Source organism: Oncorhynchus tshawytscha, linkage group LG22, assembly GCF_018296145.1.
Source record: "Oncorhynchus tshawytscha isolate Ot180627B linkage group LG22, Otsh_v2.0, whole genome shotgun sequence".
NCBI classification, from domain to species: domain Eukaryota; kingdom Metazoa; phylum Chordata; class Actinopteri; order Salmoniformes; family Salmonidae; genus Oncorhynchus; species Oncorhynchus tshawytscha.
In genome coordinates this window covers 12,384,752-12,400,013 of record NC_056450.1, presented here as the reverse complement: position 1 = coordinate 12,400,013, position 15,262 = coordinate 12,384,752, and the positions used below count along the sequence as shown (strand labels likewise).

At 44.9% G+C, this 15,262-nt stretch overlaps 2 protein-coding genes across 16 annotated transcripts in view; both read right to left on the bottom strand.

The window, feature by feature from the left end:
- LOC112221519 (basement membrane-specific heparan sulfate proteoglycan core protein) overlaps positions 1-15,262 on the bottom strand; it is a 168,741-nt gene that overhangs the window by 50,372 nt on the left and 103,107 nt on the right. For 10 of the 15 annotated variants that reach the window (XM_042303773.1, XM_042303759.1, XM_042303766.1 and 7 more), the window contains exons 30-43: positions 15,040-15,110; positions 14,826-14,893; positions 14,491-14,631; positions 14,021-14,212; positions 10,277-10,369; positions 10,013-10,102; positions 9,666-9,896; positions 9,326-9,439; positions 8,945-9,072; positions 8,601-8,687; positions 8,329-8,387; positions 7,990-8,157; positions 6,872-6,988; positions 6,579-6,679 (exon numbers count right to left, since the gene is read on the bottom strand). In XM_042303773.1, coding sequence (XP_042159707.1) covers positions 6,579-6,679; positions 6,872-6,988; positions 7,990-8,157; positions 8,329-8,387; positions 8,601-8,687; positions 8,945-9,072; positions 9,326-9,439; positions 9,666-9,896; positions 10,013-10,102; positions 10,277-10,369; positions 14,021-14,212; positions 14,491-14,631; positions 14,826-14,893; positions 15,040-15,110 — 1,660 coding nt within the window. The remainder of the gene's footprint in view (positions 1-6,578; positions 6,680-6,871; positions 6,989-7,989; positions 8,158-8,328; positions 8,388-8,600; positions 8,688-8,944; positions 9,073-9,325; positions 9,440-9,665; positions 9,897-10,012; positions 10,103-10,276; positions 10,370-14,020; positions 14,213-14,490; positions 14,632-14,825; positions 14,894-15,039; positions 15,111-15,262) is intronic. The other 5 variants (XM_042303762.1, XM_042303774.1, XM_042303764.1 and 2 more) reach the window with 3 other exon arrangements.
- On the bottom strand, positions 10,919-14,010 carry LOC112221818 (proline-rich receptor-like protein kinase PERK1). Its single transcript, XM_024384170.2, has 3 exons — positions 13,471-14,010; positions 11,823-12,062; positions 10,919-11,700 (listed from the first exon to the last, which is right to left on the bottom strand). Exons 1-3 carry the CDS (start codon positions 13,486-13,488, stop codon positions 11,551-11,553), a joined length of 408 nt encoding a protein of 135 aa, XP_024239938.1. The 5' UTR covers positions 13,489-14,010; the 3' UTR covers positions 10,919-11,550.

The following is a 15,262-nucleotide window of genomic DNA, read 5'->3' as shown; positions in this document are numbered from 1 at the left end:
AGAGACTGGACATTGGCGAGTAGTATGCTCGGGAGCGGTGCGCGATGTGCCATGTCTATGGAGCCTGACCAGAAGACCACTCCGTCTGCCCCTTCTACGGCGCCGTTGTTTTGGGTCGCCGGCTGGGATCCGATCCATTGTCCTGGGTGGTGGTCCAAACAGAGGATCTGCTTCGGGAAAGTTGTATTCCTGGTCGTAATGTTGGTGAGTTGACGTTGCTCTTATATCCAATAGTTCCTCCCGACTGTATGTAATAAAACCTAAGATTTTCTGGGGTAACATTTTAAGAAATAACACACAAAAAAAATACTGCATAGTTTCCTAGGAACGCGAAGCGAGGCGGCCATCTCTGTCGGCGCCGGAAGTATGTTTATCACATTCCCAGTGGGTCAGAAGTTTACATACACTCAATTAGTATTTGGTAGCATTGCCTTTAAATTGTTTAACTTGGGTCAAACGTTTCGGGTAGCCTTCCACAAGCTTCCCACAATAAATGGGGTGAATTTTGGCCCATTCCTCCTGAGCTGGTGTAACTGAGTCAGGCTTGTAGGCCTCCTTGCTCACACATGCTTTTTCAGTTCTGCCCACACATGTTCTATAGGATGTTTGTCTCATCAGGGATGATGGTCGGATTTGCGTTTATCGTCGAAGGAATAAGTGTTACACCGATGCCTGTACTCTGGAGCGGGATTGATTTGGAGGTGGAGGGTCCGTCATGGTCTGGGACAGTGTGTCACAGCATCATCGGACAGAGCTTGTTGTCATTGCAGGCAATCTCAACGCTGTGCGTTACAGGGAAGACATCCTCCTCCCTCATTTGGTACCCTTCCTGCAGGCTCATCCTGACATGACCCTCCAGCATGACATTGCCACCAGCCATACTGCTCGTTCTGTGCGTGATTTCCTGCAAGACAGGAATGTCAGTGTTCTGTCATGGCCAGCGAAGAGTCCCAATCTCAAGCCCATTGAGCACGCCTGGGAAATCTATGATAATTGATCATTTCGATAAGCATTTTTCTACAGCAGGCCATGCTTTCCACCTGGCTACCCCTACCCTGGCCAACAGATCAGCCCCCATTGAAGCAACTTGCCCAACCCCTATTACTAGCCTGTTCAACCTTTCTTTCGTTTCGTCTGAGATCCCCAAAGATTAGAAAGCTGCTGCGGTCACAACCCTCTTCAAAGGGGGAGACACTCTAGACCCAAACTGTTATAGACTTATATCCATCCTGCCCAGCCTTTCTAAAATCTTTGAAATCCAAGTTAACAAACAGATCACCGACCATTTCGAATCCCACCGTACCTTCTCCACTATGCAATCTGGTTTCCGAGCTGGTCATGGGTGTACCTCAGCCACGCTCAAGCTCCTAAAAGATATCATAACCACCAGCGATAAAAGACAGTACTGTGAAGCCGTCAGCATCGACCTGGCCAAGGCTTTCGACTCTGTCAATCACCGCATTCTTATTGGCAGACTCAATAGCCTTGGCTTCTCAAATGACTGCCTCGCCTGGTTCACCAACTACTTCTCTGGTAGAGTTCAATGTGTCAAATCGGAGGGCCTGCTGTCTGGACCTCTGGCAGTCTATGTGGGGGTTCCACAGGGTTCAATTCTCAGGCCGACTCTCTTCTATGTATATATCAATGATGTCGCTCTTGCTGCTGGTGATTCTCTGATCCACCTCTACGCAGACGACACCATTCTGCATACATCTGGCCCTTCTTTGGAAACTGTGTGAACAAACCTCCAAACGAGCTTCAATGCCATACAACACTCATTCCATGGCCTCCAACTGCTTTTAACCAGTTGGATTTAGGGGGCGCTATTTTAATTTTTGGATGAAAAACGTTCCCGTTTTAAACAAGATATTTTGTCGTGAAAAGATTCTCGACTATGCATATAATTGACAGCTTTGGAAAGAAGACACTCTGACATTTCCAAAACTGCAAAGATATTGTATGTGAGTGGCACAGAACTGATGTTACAGGCGAAACCCAGATAAAAAAACAACCAGGAAGTGCCGCATTTTTTTTAAACCGCCTCATGCCAATGACTCCTTATATGGCTGTGAATGAGTTACGAATGAGCTTACGTTTTCCACGTTTTCCCCAAGGTGTCTACAGCATTGTGACGTCTTTTTAGGCATTTCCCTTGAAGAATGGCTGTAAGGGACCATATATGGCATGTGGTCCCATGGTGTCTCCCGCAGAAAACCTTGCGTAAAATACTGAGGTAGCCATTTTTCCAATCGCTTCTTATGAGAAACCAACTGCCTCGACGGATATATTATCGAATATATTTGTTAACTTCTTCGATATAGGGGGCACTCTTTTAATTTTTGGATAAAAAAACGTTCCCGTTTTAAACAAGATATTTTGTCACGAAAAGATGCTCGACTATGCATATAATTGACAGCTTTGGAAAGAAAACACTCTGACGTTTCCAAATCTGCAAAGATATTATCTGTGTGTGCCACAGAACTGATGCTACAGGCGAAACCAAGATGAAATTTCAAACAGGAAATGCCCCAGATTTTGAATGCGCTTTGTTCCAATGTCTCCTTATATGGCTGTGAATGCGCCAGGAATGAGCTTACACTTTCTGTCGTTTCCCCAAGGTGTCTGCAGCATTGTGACGTATTTGTAGGCATATCATTGGAAGATTGACCATAAGAGACTACATTTACCAGGTGCTCCGCTTGGTGTCCTCCGTTGCAATTATTGCGTAATCTCCAGCTGCGTGTATTTTACCATTTGCTTCAGAGGAGAAACCAAACTGCCACGAATGACATATCATCGAATAGATATATGAAAAACACCTTGAGGATTGATTCTAAACAACGTTTGCCATGTTTCTGTCGATATTATGGAGTTAATTTGGAAAAAAGTTTGGCGTTGTAATGACTGAATTTTCTGTTTTTTTTCTTAGCCAAATGTGATGAACAAAATGGAGCGATTTCTCCTACACAAATAATCTTTTTGGAAAAACTGAACATTTGCTATCTAATTGAGAGTCTCCTCATTGAAAACATCCGAAGTTCTTCAAAGGTAAATTATTTTATTTGAATGCTTTTCTTGTTTTTGTGAAAATGTTGCCTGCTGAATGCTAGGCTTAATGCTATGCTAGCTATCAATACTCTTACACAAATGCTTGTGTAGCTATGGTTGAAAAGCATATTTTGAAAATCTGAGATGACAGTGTTGTTAACAAAAGGCTAAGCTTGTGAGCCAATATATTTATTTCATTTCATTTGCGATTTTCATGAATAGTTAACGTTGCGTTATGGTAATGAGCTTGAGGCTATAATTACGCTCCCGGATACGGGATTGCTCGACGCAACAGGTTAAAAACACCTTGAGGATGGATCCTAAACAACGTTTGCCGTGTTTCTGTCGATATTATGTAGCTAATTTTGAAATTTTGAAGTTTGGCATTATAGTTGTAGCATTTTTCGGTCGATTTCTCATGGTGAAGAAACGGGAGCTTTTTCGCCTACAAAAATAATATTTTTGGAAAAAAGGAACATTTGCTATCTAACTGGGAGTCTCCTGAGTGAAAGCATCCAAAGTTCTTCAAAGGTAAATTATTTAATTTGGTTGCTTTTCTTATTTTTGTGAAAATGTTGCCTGCTGCCAGCAGAGCCTAGCATAGCATTATGCCACGATAAACTTACACAAATGCTTGTCTAGTGTTGGCTGTAACGCATATTTTGAAAATAATGACAGTTGTGTTTGAATGTATTTATTTCATTTCATATGCGATTTTCATGAATAGGAAAAGTTTCTAGGGGTATTTATGTCCGTTGCGTTATGCTAATGCGTTTGAGGCTATGATTATGCTCCCGGATACGGGTTTGCTCGTCGCAAGAAGTTAAATGCTTGTAAAACTAAATGCATGCTCTTCAACCAATTGCTGCCTCCATCCACCCGCCCGACTAGCATCACCACTCTGGACGGTTCTGACTTACAATATGTGGACAACTACAAATACCTAGGTGTCTGGTTAAACTGTAAACTCTCCTTCCAGACTCACATTAAGCATCTTCAATCCAAAATTAAATCTAGAATCGGCATCCTATTTCGCAGCAAAGCCTCCTTCAGTCACGCTGCCAAACATACCCTTGTAAAACTGACTATCCTAATGATCCTTGACTTCGGCGATGTCATTTGCAAAATAGCCTCCAACACTCTACTCAGCAAACTAGATGCAGTCTATCCCAATGCCATCCGTTTTGTCACCAAAGCCCCATATACTACCCACCACTGCAACCTGTATGCTCTCGTTGGCTGGCCCTCACTACATATTCGTCGCCAAACCCACTGGCTCTAGGTCATCTATAAGTCTTTGCTAGGTAAAGCCCTGCCTTATCTCAGCTTACTGGTCACCATAGCAACACCCACCCGTAGCACGCGCTCCAGCAGATATATTTCTCTTGCTCCTTTGCACCCCAGTATCTCTACTTGCACATCATATGCACTTCCAGTGTTAATGCAAAATTGTAATTATTTAGCCTCTATGGCCTATTTATTGCCTTACCTCCCCACTCTTCTACATTTGCACACACTGTACATAGATTTTTCTATTGTGCTATTGACTGTACGTTTGTTTATGTGTAACTCTGTGTTGTTTTTGTCGCACTGCTTTGCTTTATCTTGGCCAGGTCGCAGTTTAAATGAGAACTTTTTCTCAACTGGCCTACCTGGTTAAATAAAGGTGAAATAAAATAAAAAATAGTTTAATAATAAGGTATATGGTAAACAAAGGTGTTGTCAATTATAACCTGTTTCAGGATGCTAGGTGGTATTTCGCACATCACTACTTCACAGGAGAGGCAATTGAACGTCTTTTTGGAAGAATTGCCTCCTGGAACATGAACTTTCATGTGCCTTAATAACAAACATGTATTCCATCTGTAAGTATGAATAAAATGGTTAAATTACGACCCTAGTTGGTTAAGCCACAGTAAAATATCTTCCTGCTAGCTATGATTGGCTGAGATAATGGATGGGCTGGACATGCTGGAAGATGAGTTTGGATTGGTCTGCCATGTAGCATGCTTCTGTCTTCTGTTCTGCGTGTTTTAAATTTATATAATGTTAGCCATCGAGACCTACAAACGTTTTGCTACTTTACGTAACAACATTGATGCCCTGAATTTAGCAGGTGCTATTGACAGATCAGTTGAAAAGGTTGTGATGGGCTACTTTCTGCACACGCCACAGTCAGTGTGAACCGGAGTGACTTGACACAACATTCGCCAAACAAGATGTAGCTACAAACAAAATGGAGCTGTGTTCATCCATGTATACAGGTAAGAGTCTAGCTACATTTTCAGATTTTCTCATTTTGTCAGAAAGTCGTTTTCATTGCAAGTTAAAGCATACTGTTCGCTAGCTAGCGAAGGTTAGATTGTTGGCTCGCTAGCTAACGTTACGTTCATGATCTGTGTAGTAATATTATAAGAATCAGAAATGCATTGCTAGTTATAGCCTAATGTTAACTAGTTAACACAGAACCTAGCTGGTTAGCTTTAGGTACCTACATGACAATGTTTGGTATTGGTAGTAGTATGAGTTGGGATTATGCCAGTTCATTGTTAAACTAGCTAGCTAACTACATGTCTAAACAAAAGACTCCACCTCGGACGGATTATTACATGACCCATCAAATTAGCCAGATGTGTCTGTCTGAGGGTGATTACGGCCATCTATTGTATTTTATGAACATGTGTACATGTCTAGACAATAGTGACCCACTTAGCTAGATGTGGCTGGGGGTTGGTTATAGCATTTCTTTCACACAACCCATCAATTTAGACAAGTGCGTCGGGTAAGCGTCATCTAATAATCATTCAATATTTTTATCTGGACACTTTCGGTTTTTGATATTCAAATAACCATTTCACTGTACAGTTCACACCTTCTGTATCCTGTGCATGTGACAAATACACTTGATATAGTGTGTGTTTACCAGAGATGGTAATGTGAAGAACAACATGACATGCACCAAAGTCAGATTAGGATATAGGCCAAAGGACTAGACAAACTATTAAAAATAGGCCACAAGTTTTACCACTTTTAGTCTTGAAATGGGTCTATCTTTAAAGAGATTAGGTGGCTAAGGCTTAAGAGAATGATGCTAAATGGGGGTTGAAAAACATTGGTCCTCCAGTATGTGTACCAAACAATTCAAAGGGCCATTTTCTCAAAAGTGGGGTTACAAGTTTATCAACTTTCAAAGCAGAATGACTTTCCCATTGTTCCTCAACTGCAGTGTATGATATACCATTTTGTAGCTTTGAGTCTCTCCTTTTATCCACTGTAAAAAAAACTGAATTTCAAATTTTGCTACATAGGACAAAATCCAGGTGGTGGGAAATGATTTAAGCACAATACCAACCATCTAAGATACATTAAAATAAGCCGAATTGATTGCATTAATGTCTCCATGTCGGTCGCTAGTCTTACCTGGCTCTTGGCTCTTGGCTGTGATTTAAGCACAATGCCAACCATCTAAGATACATTAAAATAAGCCGAATTGATTGCATTAATGTCTCCATGTCGGTCGCTAGTCTTACCTGGCTCTTGGCTGTGCAGATGAAGCTGACTGTTGCGCCAACTGTGACACTCCGTGCTTTGGGCTCCTCGATGGTCACCTGAATGGGTTTGTACGAGACAGCTGGAAAAAGACATGCACAGAAACCATTCAGTAAACACTCAAATGTCCCAAGTTACAATTTCTTAAAAGTATTTACTGTCTCAACTTCAAACATATTTTGTTCAAGTCAGTTTTAACTATTCAACAACTATCTGTAAGATCAGTGGGGGAAAAAAATCACAAAAGTATTCCAAATGCACTATTTTAACGGACAATTACTTGTGACGACAATCTCAGCGCGGCTCCTGTTGGTGTTGCGTTGGTCTCTGCAGGTACAGACATACATGCCTGTGTCACTGGGCTGAACACTGGGGATATGCAGCTCCTCTCCTGAGAGAATAGGTAGGAATGAGATTAAATTACCAAGGGGAATGGACTAGTACTTCAATAGCGTAGAAAAGCCTTACAGTTTCCCATGAGTCGCATCCAGGGATTTTGGATCTTTTACTACGCTATCCAAAGTATAAATACAGTAAAGTACACACACTACAGGGTACAAAAATATGTTTTGAGCAAAAATATATTTTTTACAAAACTGAACTCTTCAAGATGTTGTTCTGCTGGGAATCTGTGATGTCATCACCTCTCTTTGTTGAGGAGCAATAGAGAACAAAAGAGGACAGCCCCCCCCCCACACACACACACGTGCCAAGTCATGACTCGCCTGGACCACCTATTGAGATGTGCCTTTTGTTAAGTAAATCAGGTGTTAAATGAGGTGAAAAGGAGACTGGAATGCCACTTGAAAGGAGAAGAGTAGAGGTACTCGGTGGATGGGCTTTCTATTGTTCTTAGGTCACTCTGCCCCCATTTCACACCAATTTGCCAGGGAACTCAGTCACCTGACAGGGTCAGTCAATCACAGGCCTTATCTGGTGGGGTAACAGACCCCCACTACCATCTGTACCTCAGTCTTTCTCTGCAACTCCAGGAGTGAATAGCAAGGTGACCAACCACCTGGCTGTAGCAACCCACAGAAGACTGACCGCTGGGCCTCACCCCATGGACTCTTCCCTCTCTGGACATTCCCTACTGTGTAGTGCATTTATGACCATACAACCACTTCTACTAGTCCCATCTTGCTACATTGGTGAGTGTGCATCTTAAGTGTGTGCAAAAAAAGTGTGTTCTACATCTGTCTCCTACTGGTCATTACTACACCTTCTAACAGAGACGCAGGGACAATTGTATCTATATTCACCAATACTGGTCTTTAGTGAGGAGTGTATACTGTGCCGCTATATACAACAACAGTAATGTATGTATGGCTCTTATGCTAGGCCAAGTCATACTCCCTATTACCCAGAACTGGTCTGTCCAGTATACTATACCTTGTCTTTGTCTGACGGCGCTGTTGGTCATGGGGCGTCCATCCTCCCTGGACCAGTAGTAGTAGTGGGGTGGAGGGCCGGTCACCTGGCACCGCAGGGTCACTGGGCTACCCTGGGCCACCAAAACCCTCTCAGGGTACACTTTCACCACCAGGGAGGCTGCCGCTGCTGGGTCAGAGGTTAAGGGTTAAAGGTTAGGGCACAAGGATCAATCGCAGAGACACTCTTGGTGGTTAAGTCTGGCAGGAAGAAAAAGTAGATTGATTTTGAGTTCCTTTTCAGTTGGTTCACTCAATACAACATGTATCCAAGTCTACTGGACGTTTTGGGTTCCCTTACTATTGAATGGACGACACTTAATCCTGTCTTGTGGATTTCCAACGTATCCAGTTGCACAGCTGTAGGGGACAGAGAGAAAGACATTCATATAGAGTCAACACAACGTCAAAGGACACTGAAAAGCCAGTCTGAATAGAGCAGCCTGGTACTAGCTCAGTTTGTGTTGTATAGCCATTGGCATGACAATGACCACAGGACACCGACAAGACAGAACAAACAGATCTGGGACCGGGCTAGAATAGAGAGGTAAAGAGAGAGTTGTGTCAGCTTACCGCTCACAGTACTGGCCAGTGTATCCAGGCTGGCAAGCAGTACACTGATAACCACCGTTACCAAGGCTCTCACAGGTGGGGGAGAACCTGGCAAACACACACAGATAAGCAAGTACAGTATACTCCAGTAATAACTAACCCAGTGGGATCTGTTCCAAGTTGGGATGTAGGGCAAAGTTTCAAAGACAGATATGAATGACTGAGAACTACATCTTGTTCCAATGGAGGACCATTTTGATACTGTTTATCGTTTTTACAGAAGCAAAGCAACGACCCCTTTTTATCCCCCAATCGGACTGGGACTGTGTTCTGTGTCCTAATCCTGTTAGCGGCTCACTACTCACTGGTTGTCAGGGTCGGTGTGAGGGCAGGCACAGGGCTGGCAGTCCTCTGGGGTTCCAGCGGTGGGATCCCCATAGAAACCTGGGGCACACTGCTCACACAGCTCTCCCTGGGTGTTGTGCAGACAGCTCTGGAGATGCGGGAAGACGACAACCACTCGCTTGTTATTCAATGTACTTGTTTCAAATCTACTGCTATTTTGGACCTGAGGCCATGTGGGTGGTGAGCTAGGATTCATTGTGATCTCAGAGGCTGAACTGATCCTACATTAGCATTCCTGGTTTTAAATTAACGAGGTTAACCTGGATAAAATGAAGGTTAAATAAACTAAATGAGAAATTCATCAAAACAACTGCCCTAAAGAGATTCTCTGGGCTGCATACCGTGCAGATGCCATTCTCGGGGTGGCAGGAGTCAGAGTGCCCGTTGCACTCACACAGCTCACAGTGGCCCAGGTACAGGCCCCCTCCGGTACGAGTGTAGCCAGGGGCACAGTCCTGGTAGAGAGAGAGTTACAACTGTCATCACACCGTGGGCTTGACACTCTCAGGGTGGGTTTCCTGGACACGGAGCCTGGTCCTCCTTCGAGCATGCTTTCTCCAGGAGGCAAAAAATTAAAAGTCTGCTGACTGTTCAAACATACATACATTTACGTTTGAGGTTAATTAGTCAACATTGCCACTTGTGGCAGAGAGAGAGAGAGAGAGAGAGAGCTCCTCTTACCTGACAGGAGAGTCCCTGGTAGGCGGGCGGGCAGCGGCACTGCTCCACTTCTAGAGCCTGAGCCAGGCCACTGTAGTTGGGCACGGCCACCTCCATGCTGACCTCGGAGATGCTGGAGGACCTCATCTCTGTGTAGTAGGAGGCCCGCACCAGGATGTCATCCAGGTCAGCCAGCACCATCATCAGGTGCTCCCTAGTGGCAGGCATGCCGTCGGGGCGACGCCAGTTCTCCTACAGGGCAGGGAGATGGGAGTTACTACCATTGTATCACCGGGATGCTAGTGTGACCTGTGTCAATGAGGAACGGATGGGGACTATAAAGATCACAGCTACTGTAGAACACTGACCTCTCTAAAGACGAGCTCAAACTGGCGGGACTCTCTTGTCCCCTTTCCCCTCTGCCAGAGCTGGCGAGCCACCAGGGTGATGTCATTTCCCTGTGGGCAACAATGACAAGGGCAACCCATGGCAGGTGAGTGTAAAACGAATTGATGCGACAGCAGTACATGGAAGAGAATGACGTTCATAACTTGTGGGGTCTATGTGCTGTGGAATGGATGCAACAACAGTAAATGAGATTGAACACAATGTTAACTTTGGTGTATACTTACAATAATCTGAACATCAGCGTCTTCGATGGCTGTTCCTCTCTGGCCGGCTACATAGGAGATGGTATACTTCAGCTTCCCACCATACGAGTTCACCTATTGTAGAGGTGGAGATAAATACATTTAGTGCCTCTTCTATTAGAAATGTGTCTTTCTGTAAGAGCAAAAAAACGCGAAGCGATCAAAGAGCACATGATGTATTACATTTCTCTAAGACGTTCATCTTCTCCAATAAAAACGGAGTCATGCTTGACATCCCACCACTTGGAGAAGTGTCTTAGTTAAACAGTGATCATTAATCAATAAGTGCTGTACACTACACAGGGTGGTGTCGCCCTGCCCTTCATTTCCCTTCCACAGCTCTGATAGTTCAGGTGGAGGAATGGTGGGGTGGTTCTGTGGCCAAACGGTTAACCGAAGGGTAAACACCCAGTCAGGGTGCAGGAAGGCTGGGCCTGGCTCGTACTGTTACCTTATCCCCTATGAACTGCTCTGGGAGCTGCCAGTAGAGCGTGTCATCCGGGTGCAAGCTGAAACCTTTGTAGAACAATGCGTACTGGGGCAGAGGAAGGAGAGCATGAGAGAGCAAGCCAGAGACAGAGCTCAAAAGATACGCAAGGAGAGAGAGAGAGAGAGAGATAGGCATCGCAAGCACAGTAGAGAGGAGAGCAGAGAAAGGGTTTACATTTTGGTCCCCTACTAGTTAACTACTACTTGGTGACAAAGTGACACTCACACCATGCGTTAACTGGCAACTAAAACAACAGCTTCCAGTGTGTATAATGTGAAAATCACAGCTTGTAAAGGTGACTGTGTGACATGTTTAGACCCTTATACAGTATAATTATAGATTACATATCCAGTGCTCCTCTTTAAGTGAAGAACTACAGAGTACGACTTTAACAGTAATTGTGTACTGTGCTTTAAAGAGGAAAATGCCACCCTGCTTAGTCATGGAATTTATGCACATACTGCCCTTTTCAGCCCTATCTTCTCTTTCTTGTTCTTTTGAAAAAGACCCAGGCGGCGAACACTTTGACAATACTAAGGAAAACTGTACAGGATAAACCTGTGAAATATTCACTCTTGTGATTTGTGAATGGATGACTTTATGATCAACCTGATCGGTTGTTGATTAACCTTCCTGGCTACAGTACACTGTATGTTATCACATGGAGGGAGGCAGTTTCCTCTGCTTGTGTTTGTCAAGAGCAGGGTCATGCAGTCAAACAGTCTGGTTGTCTGTCTGTCCGTCTGTTCATCATTTAGCCAGCCAATCAGTCAGCTAGCCAATCAGTCAGTCTGTCCGTCCGTCCGTCAGTCAGCCAGCCTGTCATCATGTCTACCTGGCTGGAGGCCCCTGCAGGCCCGGGGCCACTGGGAGCACTAGGAGGACCCACTATGTTCTTGGTCCCCCGCTGTTGAGTCTGTCAACAGGACCAGGCCCAAAAAGAGAGTAAACCAGTCAGTAACGACCACAATAACAACTATGGATGAGCTTAAAAGTTAAAGGATTGAGTGTTTCTCATAGGGGTTATTTTAGATGTACCTTCTGTCGAGGAGAGTGACCTGGGGAGGCTGTCTGAGGACTAGTAGGCCGTACCAGGGAGGAGATACCAGAGAGGGAGGAAGGGGGAGAGGGGGGCCTCAGGGGGGTATGAGACCCGGCCCGAAACGAGGCGCTGGGGACCTTCCTCTCAGAGGAAGAGGAGGGAGGGAAGGGAGGAGAGCCGGCTGGAAAGTTGGAGAGGATTGCCCAGATCTCATCATCCAGCTTCTTCACTTGTTCCTGGGGGAGAGGATGGGGAGGGTGGTGGGGGGGGGGCTCATGAGGGTTTCCCCAAAGGAGACCGCCCACCATGCAAGGTAAGAGACACACCAAGCACTGGGGTCTGGGGGACATGCTGTGTCATGCTCTTAACCAGGTCTACAACCCTGTGGTATGTACACAACTTCACTCACTGGGGCCATTGAACTGTCTAGTTTCTACAATCCTAAAACAGGGAAGTCTTGACGCAAAACATCCAAACACGTCGGCTATTAGACACAACATGGCTCTCTTCTCTTCAAATTCCAGAGCGCCTCACAATCCCATTCAGGTCTGTTTGTAATACACACACGTGCATTTTTACGACATGCATCTGGTAAATGTACTGTCAACGTGCTGCAGTTGCTTTCATGCTGATGTATACCATGCCACAGTAAATATCCAGTCACATACTGTCTTATGGGTGGTGGGATTATCTTTCAAGGATGTCATGGCAATTGACATCCCAAAAAGCAATCCATATCAGGGGAAGGGGGGAGGGGGTGGCTGGGTTGTACTGTTGTCAGTAGACGTGTTGTATGGACATAGCAGTGGGTGGCTAGGCTACAGTAGGAATACCTGGCTAGCTCTTTTGGACCTGGAGGTGCCATTACCCTTCGAAGACTTCATCATGTCCCAAACGGACGCATCCTTCCTCCGTTGCTCCTCTGTCCAGGCGGAGTCTCTCTAGTGTTGTGAATAAACAAGGCTCCCGTGATCACTTTCTAATTCCCCACGTGGGAGCCAGCGGAAGACTTTAGAACTAACGGGGGACTGGAAGAACGTAACTGCTGTTCACGGCTATCAATGTCGGACGTCTGCAAAACTCCTCCTGACTCAGTCGCTTCAGTGCACTACATCAGAGTCATCCACCGCGTGATTGGTCCATTAAACAGAGTGACGTCTAAGTAACCAATACGCGTAGAGTAGTGTAACCCGCGATGGCATGTGAACCTGAAATATTCCTAATATTACAGAAATGTGTGTAAATAGGGCCATTGCTGTATGTCGATTGCTGCTACAATGGAGCTGAAACTAGGAAAAATTTGAGACCATTGGAAATGGAGGAAACCCATGCATCTCAAACACACAAAACCTCCTACACTCAAGAAAATAAGGGTAATGTATGACGCATTTATCTCAACACAAATCAAATGACAAATCACACCAATCCTTTGTTTGAATTACAGGCAAACATTTTAGTCATCAATTCTTCACAAAAAGTGTTGTTTTATTTTTATGTGTAAACTGTCATTGGTGAGGGGCTGGTAAGTAAGCCTTTCACTGTAAGGTTGTACCTGTTGTATTCGGCGCATGCGACTAATACAATTTGATTTGATACTGGTCAATCCACAATCATCACCACACGACAAGCACCGCTCTGGTTTACCTGGTGCGCTCGTCTCATACGAGCAAAGAAAGCGTCCTTCTATAGAGTGGACAGGCAAACCAAGAGTAAAAATAACTCAATTACACTTGAATGATGCATAAAGAACCAACATCTTCTCAAGACAAATAATGAAATGCATCCATGTGATGCTTTCTAAAAGTAGATGCATCAACAAACAGTACAGTACTGACTTCTATCTCAGAGACTGCTATGGCCAATGCTTTCTGATGAGGTTCTACCGCCTTTAATACATGGTAAATTCATGGAGCATACAACCAAATGACAATTTCCCACTATGAGATTGGCCCTCAAACTTAGTGTTTTCTACGATATCTCATTTAGCAAACCCTTTCACAACAAAGACCAGCACAGACATTCAGGCAGAAATTGAGAGAGCATTTAAGCGCTGTTAGGAGCAGGAATGCTAGAGGATTCCCGAATGAGAAGAAGCCACTTCGCACCATATAGCGAGAGAGTGGGAGTAGACGTCGGGACAGCGTTTGTATCGTCTCTGATGGCCACGGTGGACAGATCCTCATCTGGGACTTACCTTATCCCCTTGGAAAGCCTCGGGCAGCTGCCAATAGTGGGGCTCCTGGCCCAGGTAGTCAAAGTTGCTGTAGGAGAGCTGGGTGCCGTCAGTCGACACCTCCACGGTGAATCCGGTGGAGATACGGTTGGTGAGCTGCCGGTTGACCAAAGCAAAGCCCTGGAAGTTGCCTGGGGTAAAGACGGATGACACCTGCAGGACACACATGAAGGGAAACCAATCGCACTCAGAGAGACAGGAACGCCATTTATTCAGTTCAGTAGAACTTTATTGGCAATTGCGGCGCTTTCAGCAGAGCTGTAAGTATATGTTTGTGTGTTGACTTGCCTATATTCCTTAATTGGTCATTGTCACGTCAAACTCAAACAAATATGAGACCAGCGCCAGGCTACTCTCAAAGTGCTCTCTTCGTATATTTACTCATATATTATTTTCAGGAAGTCGTTTCCTAGTTCTTGTCGCCTGGGTACCTGGTCTCTGTCGTGGGAGGAGCTGGAGCACTGTTGAGTGACTCCCATGCAGAAGCAGGATAGGCAGCCATCTTTGTTGTCTGTGCTGAGGTGGAAGGTTCCCTGCTTACAGTTTGAGCAATCAGGGCCCTCAACGTTCATCTGAGACACAATGATATAGTGTGAGAGGTGAACCTACACATACATAGAACATAGACTTGAATGGGAATGCCATTCAAGGGACTATATTTATATGGGACAAACCTAGAGAGATAACAAGTGGATAAGGATATAGGAGGATATCAATGGGGCTGGCGGTTTTAATGAAAAACATAGCGAAGCCTTGGTTTGCTTACCTTGCAGCGACACACACCATTTCCATTGCATCCTTCACTTCCTCTCTGATCACAGTCGTAGCAGTTACCTGTAAACATGCCATAGCTGAGCGTTGCACTCAGTGTGCCTTCATTCCACCAAATACTATAATGTACACAGCCACAATCTGTTAGCACGGTTAACACCGCCCCTGAGGGGGATAGAGTTATATTTAATTGAATAATCTACACCTACCATTCAGATCATTGTTGCCAACAATACACGTTTGTCCAAGCTGGGGGTTGCCTGTGTACCCAGCAGCACATCTGAAAAGGAGAACAGCCAACATTTACACTTTAAAACAAACATTTCCAGTCAAAGAGGACACACACAGGGAAGGAGCAATGGGGGCAGGAAACTGAGCGAGCCGTGTGAAGAGATACGTGATGAGGCTTGTCCTCGCAGCACACTCTTGGCC